General features: G+C 41.8%; 1 protein-coding gene across 4 annotated transcripts; it reads left to right on the forward strand.

The window, feature by feature from the left end:
• Positions 1 to 1371: 1371 nt before the first annotated feature.
• On the forward strand, positions 1372 to 7403 carry irx2a (iroquois homeobox 2a). 4 transcript variants are annotated; one of them, XM_085802447.1, is made up of 4 exons: positions 1372 to 1922; positions 3189 to 3594; positions 4374 to 6191; positions 6232 to 7403. In XM_085802447.1, the coding sequence occupies exons 1-3, from the start codon at positions 1683 to 1685 to the stop codon at positions 5303 to 5305; spliced, it is 1578 nt and encodes a 525-aa protein (XP_085658573.1). In that variant the 5' UTR covers positions 1372 to 1682; the 3' UTR covers positions 5306 to 6191; positions 6232 to 7403. The 4 variants fall into 4 exon arrangements, with proteins under 4 accessions (XP_085658573.1, XP_085658572.1, XP_085658575.1 ...); XM_085802446.1 differs by having other exon boundaries at positions 4374 to 6179; positions 6227 to 7403; XM_085802449.1 differs by having other exon boundaries at positions 4374 to 6171.
• Positions 7404 to 16141: the final 8738 nt, after the last annotated feature.

The raw sequence follows: 16141 nt of genomic DNA on the forward strand, positions 1-16141 counted from the left end.
TTGCAGTGGAGGAACAAGCACCTGATGGATGAACACACTCATTCGGATGAATACTGATGAGAAAGACTGCTAGGCCACTCTTCCTCACAACAGTTGCCACCTTGACTGCCCGTTCCAAAAAACCGCTGTCACAGTTTCAGGTTTCCACCACGCTGTGCTGTATCGCTTGTCTCCAACAGAGGTCATAATGTCTGTAATCACAATAATAAAGGACAAGGATGTGCCCTGTTTTGCATGCAGGCAGGTCCGAATGCGCGCACAAAAACGCACAACATGGTAGACAGGTGAGTGCCTAGGAGGAAAAAAAAGTGCACGGGGAAAACTGTCAAACTCAGCTCATACCAGTGCGCGCACATTACACACACACACAGACTTAAACTGCACTGGTGGTTCGCTTCTGGCGTCTGTACAGAGGCGAGACTGTCCTCTCATAAAGCGACAATCAACCGCCGCCAACAGCTTTATTACTGCTGATGAATGTAATTGTAATAATAAGTGATGAGCGTGTTGGAGATTCGCTAAGTGGTGGAAATGAAGGAGCCGGGGGGGGGGGGGGGACGCCTCCCGCAGGTCAGAGCGCGCACTGCCCGAGGAGCGCGCACACTTATCGGTGCTCGCATACTTGCATGGATGTGTCCGCGGTTTAATAGCCGGACTGACAAAATAACCAGCTGCAAGTCGAGGGCACTGGTCATTTTATACCCCCACTCTCTCTCTCTTCCCTCTCTCTCTCTCTCTCTCTCTGTCTGTCTCCCTCTCCCCCTCCTCTGTTGCACAGTTGTTGGCGTTAAGCGCAAGTTTTGATCAAATGACGCTCTGTGCCACAATCAACCTGACAATTCAACAGTGCAGCAATTCAAATAAACAACCCCACGGCACAAAAGAACAACTGACTGAAACAGATGAGCTGGTTTTGCATACTTCTCTTTCCCTCCTTGTCAGTGCGTTTACAACAGCCACCTTAACAAAGTAAATGTGTGCACTTTTGTAGGTTTTCACCCCGACTGACACGAGTGTATTGAAACAGTGAATCTCACGTGAAAACATTTTCATTTCTGATACACCTGTGTGGTTAAATTTCCCTGAATCCGGTTATAAATGAGGCAAATAGCAGCTGCTGTCCGGTTAATTTCAGATAGCAACAACTGCAGCCCTGTCTCATTCAGTTGGATGGTTTATCCGATTTAAATAAACAAAAAAGTTTTTTAAAATGTCCACACTAAACTACAGGAATCCACAGAGCCCACTTCTTGCAGTGTGGAGTCTTGGTTTTGTTCCGAGGCTCCATTTCTATGAGGCAGAAAGGGGGCGGGGATGGGATATTCAGATGAGCCGGAGTGACAGCTCCAGTTTCCCCCAATGCTCTGTGTGTCTGAAACTCCACTGGCTCCTTCCCTGCTAACTCCTCACTTCATAGTGCTGCGTACTAAAAACATCGGACGCTAGGGGATCAAGACGCATGCCACATTGCCTCTATGTGGGCACTTTAACAGATCTTTCGGGGGTTTTTTTCCCAGTAAGGGGGCTGTGGAGGGAGGACTTTTTATTTTCATTGTCTGATGACTGCTTGCACGGCTGATTATTGAGTTGACTGTTTATTATTTTTGGCTGTTGTTGCCCGCCGCCCTGCGCGTTTTTTTCCCGTTCTTTTTTGGAATCGGCGACTTAAACCGCGCTCACCAATGTCCTATCCTCAGGGTTACCTCTACCAGCCCCCGGGCTCTCTGGCTCTTTATTCGTGTCCGGCTTACGGGGCCTCGGCTCTGGCTGCCCCGCGGAATGAAGACTTGGCGAGGTCGTCCTCTGGCTCAGCCTTCAGCCCTTACCCTGGATCGGCTGCTTTCTCTGCCTCGGCCGGTGCAGGCTTCTCCAGTCCACTGTCATACTCCACGGATCCAACCACGGGATTCCCATCGTACATGGTAAAATAAAATATATATTTCACGTGTTCCTGCATGATCCTGTCTAATCGTTTTCCAAAGCGGACGAAATGTGTGGCTGTGATATTAAGTCTTCACAGGCGCAATAATGTTTAGCTGCCTTTCACAGGCACAGCGCGGCTTTACAATGCTTTTTGTTATGGTTGACTAATCACTGGGTGAAGTGCAGAACTTTTCTATGGAGTGATTCACAGACATATCCAGTGGCCTACTCGTTGGGTCCTTACTGTAAAATGTGTGACCCCTTTAGCTTAAAGGGGATTTTTAAGCATGAGCTGCAAATTGTATACAGCTTGACCAGCTCTTAACACTGGCTGCGCAGCTAATAATGTAAAACCATCACCTCGGGTTTTTTTTTTTTTGATCATTGAGTCACCAAGCAGTGAATGTTATGTGTCATATAAAAACTGACAGAACACAAGCTGTAACTCTTTCTTCTTCCGCGGTCATTAAAATCACCAGGGAGTGGAGTCTCTGACTTTATTCTGAGCTGAATAAACGGAATTTTAACATGAAAAGCATGACTCGCATTGCTAATGTCGCAGGGCACTTCAAGCGTTTTAAGGAAAGGTGCATATCAAGTGATTTGCTAATGGGATTTGTAATGCTGCAAAGAGGAGATATGTTAACACGTTGGGGCTGCCACAACAAAACAAAAAGCAGCCGCTGAAAGAAAATGAGGAAGTTAATAGGTGATTACAGAAAATTGAAATTTCCGTTTTATTATCTTAACGGCTATATTAACGGGAGCTCTGTTATTAGTTAATCCGATAATGATCTTAACCATCAGTTAACCATTCGCTCGTGCCTTTCTGCGGCCTGCTTTTATGCACCGTGCGTTTATTGCCCCTGCTCATAATTACACACATTTGCTTTAAGCCTTTTCAAGGTTAACTAATGATCTAATTAAAATATAGAAGTTTATTTTGTTTCCAGCTTTGAACTATGAGACGTCGTTTAATTTTAGTTATATTATTTAAAAAAGAAAAAGATATATTTACACCACTCCAATCCCACAGGTTTCGAAAAGCAACTGACTCACATAAAGTACAATTGAACTAATTGTTTCTTTGTTTAAAAATAATTACAATATAATGTATTGAGTGTGGGACATCTGGGGAAAAAAACACGTGGGGCTATATGAAGCTTCTTTGTAAATATTGACATTTTAAAACAATATGAAGGGGGAGTGTGATTTTAAAACAGCATATAGCAGGCTTGACTTTTTTTCCCCTATCTTAATTCCAGAGCTCTCCATATGACGCACACACGACGGGCATGGCGGGGGCATTGAGTTACCACCCATACGGGAGTCCAGGGTACCCTTACCAACTCAACGACCCGGCTTACCGCAAAAACGCCACCAGGGACGCCACGGCCACCCTGAAGGCCTGGCTGCAGGAGCACAGGAAGAACCCGTACCCGACAAAAGGGGAAAAGATCATGCTGGCTATTATCACCAAGATGACCCTGACGCAGGTCTCCACATGGTTCGCCAACGCCAGGAGGAGGCTCAAGAAGGAGAACAAGATGACCTGGGCGCCCAGGAATAAGAGCGAAGACGAGGACGAGGAAGACGGGGACGGAGAGAGGAAGGAGGTGGAGCGCTCTGAAAAGACTCTGGATAACAGCGAGGCTTCAGCGGAGGATGAAGGTGGGGTATAATCTGAGGACCGAGCCAATGATCCATTTAACAATTCAGGGTAGGATGGCGGTTAAAGAAAAAGAGAGAGAGGGGAGGGGTGGATGCCTCTTTTATTTACTGCTCAACTTATGTTGTCCAATAACAGGCCTTTTCCTAGTGTCAAAGATATGCAATGATAGAATAATTAATTCACATGCAAATTATATTTACTATTTAGGAGATCTGTCGTGCATTGTTTTAATAAACATCATTGGTTAAATGATTAATTTTATTGATTAAAACGAGGACCTAGAAGTCGACACTGTACTTACACCTGCTAAAATGAACTTTTTATTTTCTTTAACATGATTAATTGCAGGTCACCATGGCGACGTAGACAGGCACAGCACAGCAGTGAGCCTGTGAATGTTATTCTCTTGATGGCATTTTAACTATGTAAAAATAAGGAGGACTCCATTCTCATCATTAAAACGGGCTTTTTAATTGTGGCTTTTTAAATAATGGATGTCAAACTTATTCAAGAGTGATTGGTGGTGAAAAAAAAAAAAAGTGATTTGGTCTGAACAAAAAAGAACAAGAGCAAGATAAGTTTTCAAATGAATTTATTCAAAATTTCCATCGATATGTCTGCTTTTATTTTAAATATGTTATCATTTTTAAGGGGATGTGTGTCTACTTTATTTAGTTTTCTTTCCTTTTGCCTTGTTTGCTCTTAAGTTTTTTGTTTTTGTTTGACTAAATATTTCCAATTGAATGAATAATTTATTCATTCTCTCTTCCTGTCTTAGGTATCAGCCTGCACGTCGACACCCTGACGGACCACTCCTGCTCCGCAGAGTCTGACGGGGAGAAGGTCAGCTGTCGTGTGGGCGAGCTGGGTTCGGAGCAAGCCGGCGACAAATGCGACGAGGACGACGACGACGACCAGAACCTCGACCCGCGGGGTCAGCTCTCGCCCAAACCCGTCACGTCGTCGCCTCTGACGGGAGTGGAAGCGCCAATCCTCAGTCACCACCACCACCAACAACAACATCAGCAACACCATCTCCACCACCACCACCTCCATCATCTCCACCATCTCCACAGCCAGCGAGAGGATTTGGCCCGGAGCCTCGTCAATAGCAACAATATAAACACCAATAAATCGTCCTCATGCCTCGATAGCAGACCCTCGTCGGGGGCGCCTCAGAACCCGACAGTTAAGCCCAAATTGTGGTCGCTGGCGGAGATTGCTACCTCGGACCAAAAGCAGCAACATCAGCAACAGCAACTGGGGCAGCCCGGGCAACCCAACTGCCCCTCCTCCAGCGGTGGCCTCCTCACTCCCCCCACGCCTTGCACCACCTCCCCGGCTGCCACTTCCCCCTCCCTCTACCCGGCCCCCTCCATCCTTGGAAGACCTATTTATTACACTTCTCCCTTTTATAGCAATTACACAAACTATGGCAACTTCAGCCCCCTGCAGGGCCAAGGGATCCTGCGGTATACTAATTCATCTGGAGTGAGTCTGGCTGCTGCCGCCGCCGCCGCCGCCGCCGCTGCTGCTGCAAACGAGGGTCTGAGCTCCTCTCACCAGGCTCTGGAGGCGAGCACAAACCCCAAACACAGGCCAGACTCTCCCCTCGTTAAAAATAACCCAAACCAGATTGTTGTTGTTGAGCAGCAGCAACAACAACAGCATTTCAGAGCCGCAAATTTAGAAGCAAAGAAAGGTACGTAATAACATGACTCAAAAACATGACTGGGAAAAAAAAAAGAAAGACAGAAGAAGAAGAATTAAAAAAAAAAAAAAACAATAACCATGTTGAAAATTTATTTAATCTAGTGTTGAATCTTGAGATCGTATTTTTTTTCTTAAACAGGGGAAATCTGGTCTCGGTGCGAGTTAAGTGAATTCACTTGTTTCCAATGCAAATCAACTGGTTTTTCTTTGTGTCACTTCCATATGTCATTGTCGTGACACCATGGTGATGATCGAACTGTTTCTGCTCAACTCCCAAGAAAATTAAGAGTCTTTCAAACAGCCCTTCTTGAGAAACAAGTGGCCTCATCTGACACCAGATTTTTTTCCCCACCTGCTTTAAGATAAATACGATTTTAGGACTGAATATAAGACTAAATGACTTATTAAGATGGACATTTCTGCAGCGCCGTCGAAGCAAATGAACGTGTACTATGGCCTATAATTCGTTTTTAATGCAGTTAATTTTCTGGAATGATCCACTCTAATTGTTCTTCTTTTTCTTTTTTTTTTAAAATATGCATACTTTGGTCTTTTGTATCCCACTGAATCTTTAACGAGGAGATCACGAGGAGCAAGCTCGCATTAGAAACCAGTAGGGATATAATAAGAAAAGCCCATTGCAAACAAATGTGCATGGACACCTACAGATATAGACATTAAATTAAGCCCATGATGGACTGGCCTAAAATCGCACACACATGCGCGCGCACTCACACTGGCAGCCTGTGAATCCAGTGAGCGGAGAAATGTTGCCATAGCTTTGAGCAGGAATCCTATTTTTAATGTTTCCTCTGATGTGTGTGTGTGTGTGTGTGTGTGTGTGTGTGTGTGTGTGTGTGTGTGTGTGTGTGTGTGTGTGTGTGTGTGTGTGTGTGTGTGTGCGCGCGCGTGCGTGAGCACAGTCGGTCCCAAACCTTATCTTTCAGCTTAGGATAATTATAATTACACTGGGTCAGCCAAAAGCAAACAAATCAGTTAGCCTGCTCTGCGCATTCATGGTGCAACTTTACATCTTCAAATGTCACTTATGGGTGATGGTGGTGGTTACTCTGCTTGCACACATTCAAAGCTTTGCCTGCACGGCTGGATCAGACGTGCAACCAGCAATTAGGCAGTGGGGATTTTTTTAATAAGCACTTGCAGTTAAGTAATATAGCTGTTTATCTTTATTTATTCTTTTTTTTTTTTTTTTGGTTCGAGCCTGACAAACTTTTGAATTTTCAGCAGAGGTTGGGGTTTTTTTTATTTCCATGGTCTGCAGGTAGGTGTCACAATTGCTTTGACTATAAAGCCAGAAATGACACCACCTTTTAGCCTCATGTTTTAACCCCCATAACCTTTACTCCAAAACCGGATCTAGTGCCACCATATAGTCAGAGTGATCGCTGCTATCGCCTCCTCAACTCCTCACACAAGCTGAGGCACTACACACTCCACAGCACACACACACACACACGCACGCAAACACACGTTTATCATATTGTTATTGTATTATTTCAGCTGTTTTGTTTTCATGCAATGATTTCATATGCTGGTTTGAAAAGAAAATCTCCCATTATATGTGATTTACATGTTATTTCTCAGGTTCCTATAGTTTGCTTATTTGCCACGGTATATTATTTGAGTCTATATTTACGTGTGGAAAACATAATTTGGCCTTTCTGTGAAACCACGCTTGTAAGAGGAGGTGTCTTGGGACGCAAGGCGGACGGAGCTGAAGTGAACTTGAGGACTTCAAAGTGGAATAGCCTACATTTGATATTTATTTTTTTAAATGATGGCGAAATGATGCCTATAATTTATGCAAGTTGTATTGCAAAAATGGGAAACTGACATCGTCTGTTTGTTTTGTAAATATATATATATATAAATATAAATATATATTATGGACGGTTTTTATTTGAGACGCATTTGGGAAAAAGCTACACATTCTTGTTATCAGGAGTACTTTTACTAATTTATATCTTTGAATGTAAATAAAAATAAAACGTGCTGGTATAAATATACTGGCGCGGTATGATATCCATTATTCAAAGGAGAAAATATTAAACTGTTTTCCCAACTATTACATAAATCTTGGGGCGTCATTCTTTTATTCATAACAGACCTGTATTTAATACTGAGGGATTTTGTTTTATCCTGCCTGCTCATTGTTCTTTTATTTTGTCAGTCAAACCCAGATGGGAAATGCTTGATGAATTTCGCTTTTCATAAACATTACGAGTTTTCACAGATTGCACAATCCATTCTTTCTAAATGGACCATCATTTTCTTTTAGGGCCTCATTCTGGTCAGGGAATCTCCCTCGGCCACATATTCACGACCTTGATTGGGATAAACGACATACTTATTTCATTTTTCTCCCCTTTTTCTCCCCCCTCCTCTCCGTTTGCGCTGCCACACATTTATTTTTCAGTGTGATTAATACAGTCGTGGGACGCATCGGGCATTATGGGCTCCCAGCGGGGCCCGTCCCTGGAGCTTTTTAGCCTGGTTCAGGATGGGTCAGCCCTGCCTGCTTCATTACGGCACGGCATTGAGCAATCCATAAAAGTCTATCTAAGCATCTGCCAGCTCCAATGGGCTGTGTGATGGGCTCTAATCGGACAGGCTTTCCTCTGCTTTTCATCATGGCTTGGTTATAGCAGCTTTTGGACACAGCTAATTAAACTATTTAGGGGGGAAAAGCAATAGTATTAAGAAAGGGATATATAGCCTATTATAATAATTATAATAATATTAATAATAATAATTATTATTATTATTAAATTGTTACAGATCTTACAATTGTGTTTGGTTATCTATTTTATTGGTCAAATTAATTCCATTTTTTGTTGTTGTTTTTTTTCACTCACAGTTGTGGCTTTGCAGGCTGTGAAATACTCAAAGATCAAATATATAATATTCCCATCCTCGGAGAAGAGGCCTCCATCATCGCTCCCAGCCACTCTGAAAGCTAATCCTTCATTTTCCAGTTGAATTTGAGCTTGAGTGTTGTCCAAATCTCACGGGACTCCCTTTCACCTTGGTTTTCCTTCCCCCTCTCTCCCTCCCTCACCGCCCCCACCCCCCCACCTCAACCACTTGCTTCATCCAAGGAAGTAATATTTGACTGCCACCAGGGATGCAGTGAGGGGTAAACCCACCTAAACTCAGTTAACCCTCCTTTTAGGCTGACAGAAGTCTTTGTGGCATAGATTCATGGTAGTGAATAGTGTCACACTGTCAGAAATGTTACAAAAGAGTCTTTCTAAGATTAAAAAGCAAGAGTTGCTTTTTGTTTTGTTTTTTTAACTATTATTGATTTTTGTTAAGTTTTAGTGTTCTTCTTTTGATCTTCACTGTCTGAAACTGATATATTTTACCTGCCTTTTTATTTACCTCTACCTTCACTGGCAGCCACCTAAGTTATGGGAGCTGTAGCCCCTGGTCAGCTTCTTCTTCCTCAGCCCAAACGCTTTCATTAGGGCTTGATTTATTGAAATGCATGCTTTATTCTCAGGTGGGCTCCCCTGGGGACTCTGCACTGTTGTCAAATAGCACCAGAGGCACTCTACAAAGCACACAGGGGCCCTGCCTCTCGCCCTCCCTCTCTCTCTTTCTCTCTCACCCGCTGCTGCTCCCTCCAAATGTCAACATTTGTTCTCAATAAAAAGAGTTATTGTTTCTGTTAAAAAAAAAAATTGCTCGGCAACCGGTCGCCTTTGAACACATGAAAAGAAACTTCCACCTCACCTCTTTGTTTGATTGAGAGCAACGGCAGGTGAAAATAGGAGCAAGGCGCCCATTGCACGACAAACCTCAAGCTGTGAAGCCCGTTATGAAACGATTCAAAATTTATGCACAATTAGTCTCAATTGTACAGAGGCATTTGTGTCCTTTTTGAAAAACTTGCTCTTTGCCTCACGTTTGTTAAACTATGTGCAAAAGAAACCAGGGTGCCCTTGACTCCACCTAGGTATTGATCCTCAAGGGCAAAACAGACAATTTGCTGTAATTACCGTATTACTGTACTACAGCGGAATATCACATCCAGCTAAGCACCATGCTTTAGACCGAGGGTCCAATTTTAACTTATCTAGATATTCTTTAATTCCATTGCATTGCATATCAAATACAGTCATAATCCTATCATATAGCTTACCAATGACGGTGTGTTCATCCATGCTAAGGACTAGTTGTCATTGAAAGCTAAACCGATGGTATCACAAGGCTCAGAGGCTTCATGTGAGTGTAGACTGGAGAGCAATGGACTTATTCCCCTTATCTTCGATCAAATAAGCAGCTCGCATATGCAGATAATTCAGGAGCTCTTTGTATTCTTTATCCTCCCATCAACCCTTTTCTCCTCCAAAATGCTTCAGACATTAATCTGTGGCACACACACCTGTGTGCGAAGTTAGTGCAGCTAAAGTTTTATTAGAGCAATAGAGGCTCTATTATGTTTCATAAACAGTAACTGTAGTAGTTAATGGGGCGGGATGTTGAGTAAGGCCAGTAGGAATTGATGAATTAGCTGCAGATGCTGAGGCTTTACTGGAAAGATGATACTGAAATTCAACTTCCAAGTCATCTGTCACGTCTGCATGAACAGACTTCCACTTGTGTCTCTGGTGTTTATTAACAACAAAGACAAAGGTGTAAATTTTATTTTGTATAATCCAATATTAGCAACAGTTCCAGCTATTTTCCATAGATTTGCAGCTCATTATTGAATAAGGAATGAATAAATGTGAGCAAACCAGTGTAAAGTGAATTTTCTCCCTTTGATTGAACCTTTCTGACACTTTGATATGTTGCATGGTAAATCTGCCCATTAAGACACTGCAATAAATACTGCTGATGTTCAGACTAACCATAAGTAGCACTAATATTCAGGAGAGAGAGAGACGAAAGAGAGAGCAGAGTACAAATCAGGTACAGGTGTGTTTAATAACACACATCAAAGTGGACGGGGGACTTTAAAAATGAGTCCGGGGTCCTGTCCTCTCGTAAAGGTGTCAGGTGAAATGTTCAACACTCTGGATGATCAAGGGGAGAACGCTGTGCAGGATTTTGACACAAACACACACACACACACACACACACACTAAGATACACATAGGCCTACTTATAACAATGCTCACGTGCTTCTCACTACCTATCCGGACCATACACACACACACACGTTCTCAGACTGAGAGACGCTAATGCTTGTCCACACGATAGCCTAAACAAGGCCATTAGGAGCTCTGACTTCCACTCCTAATTGACAGTAATGTTTAATGCCTGCGGTGAGTAAACACTTCAGAGTAGTGGGCTGCACCCTTGGGCTGTAAATCAGGCAAAACTGGAAGCCTGTGTTGGAGGTAGATGTGAAAACTCATGTAAAGGTGGATGTAAAGGGTGAGGTGTAAAAGACATTGAATGTAATTTACGAAACCACTAGCATGATATTACGACATTAACATCCACGATAAACCCATTGCAAAAGGCTGCCTGAAATGCAATGAGTAAGTTTTATTTACAGGCGCCATGCCTTCACACTCATACACCTCATACCTGTAACCTGAGCCACACCGCTAGATGTAACGTAAACACAACCGCGGACTTCCATCGGTTCCCTCTTATACCACGTCTGAAACGCATCGTAGCGGCATCGATCGGCATTTTTGTACTGGCATGACTTCTTGTGTTTAGTCAACTTATAGTGTTTGGTGTTTCTTTACAGCGCTTTCCATTCTTCTTCTTCTCCGTTTGGTTGGGGAATTTGTGTGGCAGTGTTACAGCACGACTACAGGCCTGGCATATGTACTACAGCGTATTGGGTTGTTTTCAGTTAACAGGAAGTTTATTAAAGCAGAATGACTCAGTCTTAATTGTGAACTTATATAGCAGGCACATTTGTGTGCAGTCTTCATACACTGAACAAAAATATTTCATTTCATTTCTCCTTTATTTATTCAGGGAAGGTCAATTGAGAGCGAGCTCTCTTTTTCAATGACGCCCTGATTACAAAAACACAATTATACAGTATGCAAGGTCATGATTCACAATTACATACAGGTTGAAAAACATTCGATAATAAGTTTTTTAAACTATCTAAGGAAATAAGATGATCCAGTTTCAGACAGTTTTGTAGGTTATTCCACTTTTGGGGTGCGGAAAACTGAAAGGCAGTCTTCCCCAATTCTGTCCTGATACTTGGAATTTGTAAAACCAAGGTGTCCTGTGAACGAGTGTGTAAGTTACAGATCCTAAGTGAGATTAAGCTAGTAAGATAAACAGGTAAAATTTCAAGTAAGGCTTTGTAAATAAAAACCATGCAATGTTGTTCCCTCCTTACACTTAAGGATGGCCAGCCAACCTTATTATAAAGAACACAGTGATGGGTTCGGAACACATCTCCAGTAATAAAACGAAGAGAGGAGTGATAAAGTGCATCCAGGGGTTTCAATGTAGAGAGAGCAGCATGCATGTAAATGACATCACCGTAATCAAGTGCAGATAAGAAAATGGCCTGAACAAGTTCTTTTCTACATTCCATTGACAGACAAGATCTATTACGATACAAGAATGATAATTTTCCCTTAAGTTTTTTGGTAAGATCAGAGATATGAGTTTTAAAAGACAGTTTGTCATCCAACCAAATGCCCAGATATTTGTAACTTGAAACTCTCTCAATTTGAGTCACGTCTCTCAATTTTGAGATACCATCATGTAATGGCAAGGAAGAGTGCAATCTTGTGAATATCATGTATTTTGTCTTTTCTGGGTTAAGTGTTAATTTAAGATTAATTAGAGCTTGCTCTATAGTACTAAAATCAGACTGTAGTCCTTTAAGAGCTAAGTCAGCAGTTGGAGCAACAGAATAAAGAATTGTGTCATCAGCATACAGGTGAATCGAGCTATTAGCTATGCCGATGCCTAAATTGTTGATATAAAGGGTGAATAAGATAGGGCCTAAAATGGATCCTTGAGGAACCCCTTTACTTACACGCACAAAATCTGATTGATAGCCATCAGCCAATACTGCCTGAAATCTGTCATTTAAATAATTATTAAAAATATAAACGCAAAATATAAACGCAACACTTTAGTTTTTGCTCCCATTTTTCATGAGCTGAACTCAAAGATCTAAAATGTTTTCTATGTACACAAAATAACTATTTCTCTCAAATACTGTTCACAAATCTGTCTTGAGCATGCTCAATGGGTGACATGTGACCGGTGAGTATGCTGGCCATGCAAGAACTGGGATGTTTTAAAGCAGAAGTAAGCGATCCGGTCGTTTTGGCTAACTTCCTGTCAGCCGATGGAGTTAGCAGTCCCCGCCCTCGTCCCTACGTCATCACATTCACGCGCATCCCTTGGCTGCACACACAGAGAGGACCGCCCCTTTATGCCGTTCTCTCTCCTCATTGGATAAAGGTTGTAGGATACAAGGAAAGTTTTCTCCTCGGTTTACAGCAGAGCAGAGTGACTGACAGACCCGTGTTTCAGAGCAAACACTCTATATACAGTAAGTGATTGCCGTCGGAAGATATAACTATTTAAGACTTATATTAACACAAACATTCCGCTTACTTCTGCTTTAAGCTTCCAGGAATTGTTTACAGATCCGTGCAACATGGGGCCGTGCATTATCGTGCTGCAACATGAGGTGATGGTCGTGGATGAATGGCACAACAATGGGCCTCAGGATCTCATCACGGTATCTCTGTGCATTCAAAATGCCATCAATAAAATGCACCTGTGTTCGTTGGCCATAACATACACCTGCCCATACCATAAAACATGATCATTCTCTCTCTCTCTCATACACACACATATTTTAAGAAACAGTGCTGACATGAGACTAGAACTGGGCAATAAAACGATAACAATATATTGCAAAACAACTTTTCCTCAATTGAAATATGAGACATGGTCGATAGAATGGAGATAGAAATACAGTTTGTTCGTCCATTTTTTGACAGACAATATGAATAGCCAATGATAATGCGAGTTGTGCCGAAGTTAGGTTGACGGACAAAGCACAAGAAGATGCGTTGGGCTAGAAGCCAGTTGCAACACGTCAACACGTGCTAATGTTTTGGCTACTGTGGCCATGCACTTCAGCAGTGGGACACCACCAGTAACAAAGAAAATGAACGTTCCCTGTAAACGAGAACTCGGACGACTGACCAGAAAAAGACGTGGGGTACGTCATGTTTACATGACTCCCGATTGTAAAAATGAAACTTAGCTCAAATTTGTGGCAGTTGGAGCAGATCGAGGTCCGGCCACGTTCACATAACAAACGGACCGCACTGCAGTTCGACTGTAGTCGCACTGACTCCACCCCTCCACAGCGATCTCCATGCAGTCATTTTGGTGCACACCTGAGTGCGACTGTTGTCTTCACACTGACCCAAAAGCACCGCATTTGGGCCCAAAGTTCAACTGGACTGACCTAAGGCTTATGTCTGATGCAAAAAAGAAAAACTGACAGCACTGAGAGGCAGTATTGCACTAATTGTGATTTCTTGTGCCTTTTTTTAACCTTAGAGCATAACTGATAACAATTGAGTCAATGTCGATTTTGTTTATGTTGTCTTTGAAAGCTGCTTGAATTTGCAGTGAGGATTAACAATTGTTTTAGTTTTTTTGTCTTTGTTGTGTCCTATTTTATTTTTTATTCTTAAAAAAAAAACAAGACAACTTAAAACTGTTTCTATCTATATGACTAAGAGATTTTCAGAATGTATTTTATATCATGATACCCTTTTATATTTTATGATATTATATTTATACCTGTTTAATTTATCCAAAACAGTTGTATAATGTTCTTCAGTATCTGTCATGTTCAACTTTTGACGTAAAATAAATACCAGTATTTACATATAACCTTCTGATATCTTCAAATTTCACTTATGATTAACAGGGACATTTAAACTTAACAAAAAATAGTGATTTGATTTATATTGTGATTAATATTGATATCGACTGATAAGAAAAAAATCGTTGTGATTTTTTTCCCATATCACCCAGCCCTACATGAGACATAAGTTTAGAACAGCTGAAGGATGTGTGACTGTTACATAAGTGTTACCAGTGTCCCTTTCTCTGTCACCATGTCCTCACATTACAACACCTATGTTAAGTACAGTTACACATCACACACAGACAGACACACACGTACATGCAAAGAGGAATGTAATAGCGTTGTGTCTGGGCAGTGCATGTGTGTGGGTTTTGCTGTGTGTTTGTGTCTGTGTGTTTCCATTGAAGGTGTTTATAGTTCCCATTTGTATATCCACAGTAAATGACTGCTTCTCTACACACTGTGATATGTGTCTGAATGCAGTTAACACTCAGTTAAACCTCCATCCTGAACTGCGAACTGTCAGCTTTATAAGATCAGTGAGTCCAACAAGTGGATGAGGTAGACAAGAGAAAATGTGGTTTTCTCCTCCTGTCTGTCGGGAGTGTGTTATAAATGAGCGCAACATGTCTGCGCAGAACCTGTTTTCCCATCACGTTCTCCACGAGACATATCAGGGAAGTGATTCATGTTAAATAGTATCTGTCAGACTTGTCGGTTAATTAAATGAAGCTTTGCTTTAAGCATGCACTTTAGTGTCATGACTTTTCACTTGATTCTACAGCTTTCAACCTAAGCTGCTTTCACTGAGTAATGGGGTAGCATGCAAATCAAACACCATTAAAGGTAAATGTATTGAAGAAAGTGTGACCTGAAATGCTCATTTAATGAAAATAACCCAGAAAACATGCCTTGAGGCACAGTTCAAGGAAATGTTTATAAGCTGTCAATTGCTCATTTTTGGAGTACTCTTTAAAAATGTTGCATCACTTCAAATTATATCTAGATTTAATAAATCAAAGGCAGCTGAAGCTGTGTGAACCATGCAGAAAATATTACTTTGATTGAAAGATATGACCATAGTAAAAGACGAGAAGGATACATTTTACATTTTCAGATGAGTGACATTTCCTGAACACTTTTGCAAAAAAAAGGACTTCAGTCTTAGATGATCCTGCAAAACCACATATCAGATCAATGGCAATGTTTTCTTTTAACATCCAACCATCAACCATCACTTATCCATAGATGACAAATGTATTGGTATTGTCAAGGCTGGAAAAAGACTGCAGTTCTGGTAGAGCTTAATAAAATACGGTGATGTTATAGTTTAAGACCAAATACAATTGTGTAAACAGTAGATGTAGATAGATACTGGCATTGGACAAACTGTAGTTCACAGTGTGAATCCATAGTGGACAATTTCATAAAACATGGCCGATTGGAGGTAACGTAGTTATGTGTTAAAGAGAAGGTGATCTTTCACTGGCTTCACACAATGAAAACAATAGCAGTTGTGCAGTGCAGCAAGAGTATTTCGCCCCTGTGTAACCCAGATGTCAGCCAAGGTGATGTTTGAGGAACGAGTTGAATCGTAGCACCTTCCAGCAACACGGCAGCTCAGCTTACCTTCAGGAATAGTAATGTCATAACTGTCTGGTGCGGTGAATTCAAACCTGAGCTTCTGACAAAGCTGATCTCATTACTTTGACTGTTCAAACCAGCAATAGCTTTGTATCAGAGCAATGCAGCCTCCATATTGATTTGAATGCAGGCCCTGGTCTCAAAAAAGTTTGAATCCGGCTCAGCTTTCCACGCAGTGCAATGTCATCTGGCAACAATCAAACTGCAATTGTTGCAAACTATGTTTTTCAAGTCGCTACACAATACTCTGACAGTTAGATAGATACATGGAGCACAAGTTAAAACTGAATAAGTAACAGCTTTGGGTGCCTCAGATGCACACT

This window comes from Trachurus japonicus, chromosome 16 (genome assembly GCF_045865225.1).
Source record: "Trachurus japonicus isolate A0001 chromosome 16, Traja_1.0".
Lineage (NCBI taxonomy): Eukaryota > Metazoa > Chordata > Actinopteri > Carangiformes > Carangidae > Trachurus > Trachurus japonicus.

Excerpts from the sequence above, each read along its gene's own strand:
- irx2a (XM_085802447.1), top strand. The coding sequence starts at position 1,683 with ATGTCCTATCCTCAGGGTTACCTCTACCAGCCCCCGGGCTCTCTGGCT. Across the intron at positions 1,923-3,188 it reads CGGGATTCCCATCGTACATG|AGCTCTCCATATGACGCACA; the intron begins GTAAAATAAAAT and ends TCTTAATTCCAG. Across the intron at positions 3,595-4,373 it reads GGCTTCAGCGGAGGATGAAG|GTATCAGCCTGCACGTCGAC; the intron begins GTGGGGTATAAT and ends TTCCTGTCTTAG.